At 60.0% G+C, this 870-nt stretch overlaps 1 protein-coding gene across 1 annotated transcript in view; it reads right to left on the bottom strand.

Moving 5' to 3' along the window:
• Positions 1 to 244: 244 nt before the first annotated feature.
• The window catches only part of CHMP6 (charged multivesicular body protein 6), a gene marked incomplete at its 5' end in the record, with an annotated part of 4,899 nt that continues 4,273 nt past the window's right edge, over positions 245 to 870 (bottom strand). Inside the window, one exon of the mRNA XM_010150684.1 lies at positions 245 to 574. Coding sequence (XP_010148986.1) covers positions 522 to 574 — 53 coding nt within the window. The remainder of the gene's footprint in view (positions 575 to 870) is intronic.

Genomic DNA, 870 nt, shown 5'->3' with positions numbered 1-870 from the left:
GCCGATTCGCACGGGGCCAAGAGACCCCCCCAGCCCTTCCACGACCAGGAAGGGGGAAGCGAAGGGAGCGGGGGCAGCGTAGCCGGCAGCACGGAGGGGTCCCGGGGGCAGGGGCTCGCTCTCGCCCAGCCCGATGCCCGCATCGGCCGTTCCAAACACACGATCGCCTCGAGGGGGGCTTTTCCTGAGGGTCCGGTCACAGCAAAGGTGGATTTACCCCCGAAATCGAACCTGAAGACAGCACTTGGCTTGGGAAGTTTGAGAGTTGCTGTTTAATCCCCAGACGGTGCAGCTGAGTGAGTTCAGAATTTAAGTTACAAAAAAAAGAAAGCACTAGAAAATAATCTTGATACAAGAGCGATAATCAGCCCAGGTTCCCCACCCTGCACGGGGAATCCTGCTCCACGATCCGCCCAGCACAGCTGGGATGCTGCCGAGGCACTGCGCGCTCCCAGCACGCGGCTGGGGCGGCAAACTGTCCTGGGTGAAAGTTGTGGGGGGGGAATCCCCAGCAGCGGGAGTTAAGACGCTGCCACCGGTTCTGGTTTTGGCCTGTTCTTGACGGGCGACGCTTCTGTGGAAGAGAGAGAGAAACTTGTTACCGAATCGGAGAACGCAGATAACCCCCGGTCGTCTCCTGTGGAAGAAGCAGGACTCAAATCCGCTGCTCTGCAGAGCCACAGCACCCGGAAAGCATCCGACCCCACACAAGTTCCTTATAAATAATCCCACAGACCCAGGAGGCCCCTTGGTCACAGCACCTGGAGAATCAAACCAGTCTCCGGACAGACCCGATGGCCTCAGCAGCCGCCAGCCCGGCGGCACAGACCTGGGGAGCGGGTACACCAGTGGTTCCCCTCATCACTGGGC

This window comes from Eurypyga helias, unplaced genomic scaffold (assembly GCF_000690775.1).
Source record: "Eurypyga helias isolate BGI_N326 unplaced genomic scaffold, ASM69077v1 scaffold24034, whole genome shotgun sequence".
NCBI classification, from domain to species: domain Eukaryota; kingdom Metazoa; phylum Chordata; class Aves; order Eurypygiformes; family Eurypygidae; genus Eurypyga; species Eurypyga helias.
Note: the sequence above shows the minus strand (reverse complement) of the source record. Positions and strands in the feature narration are given on the sequence as shown.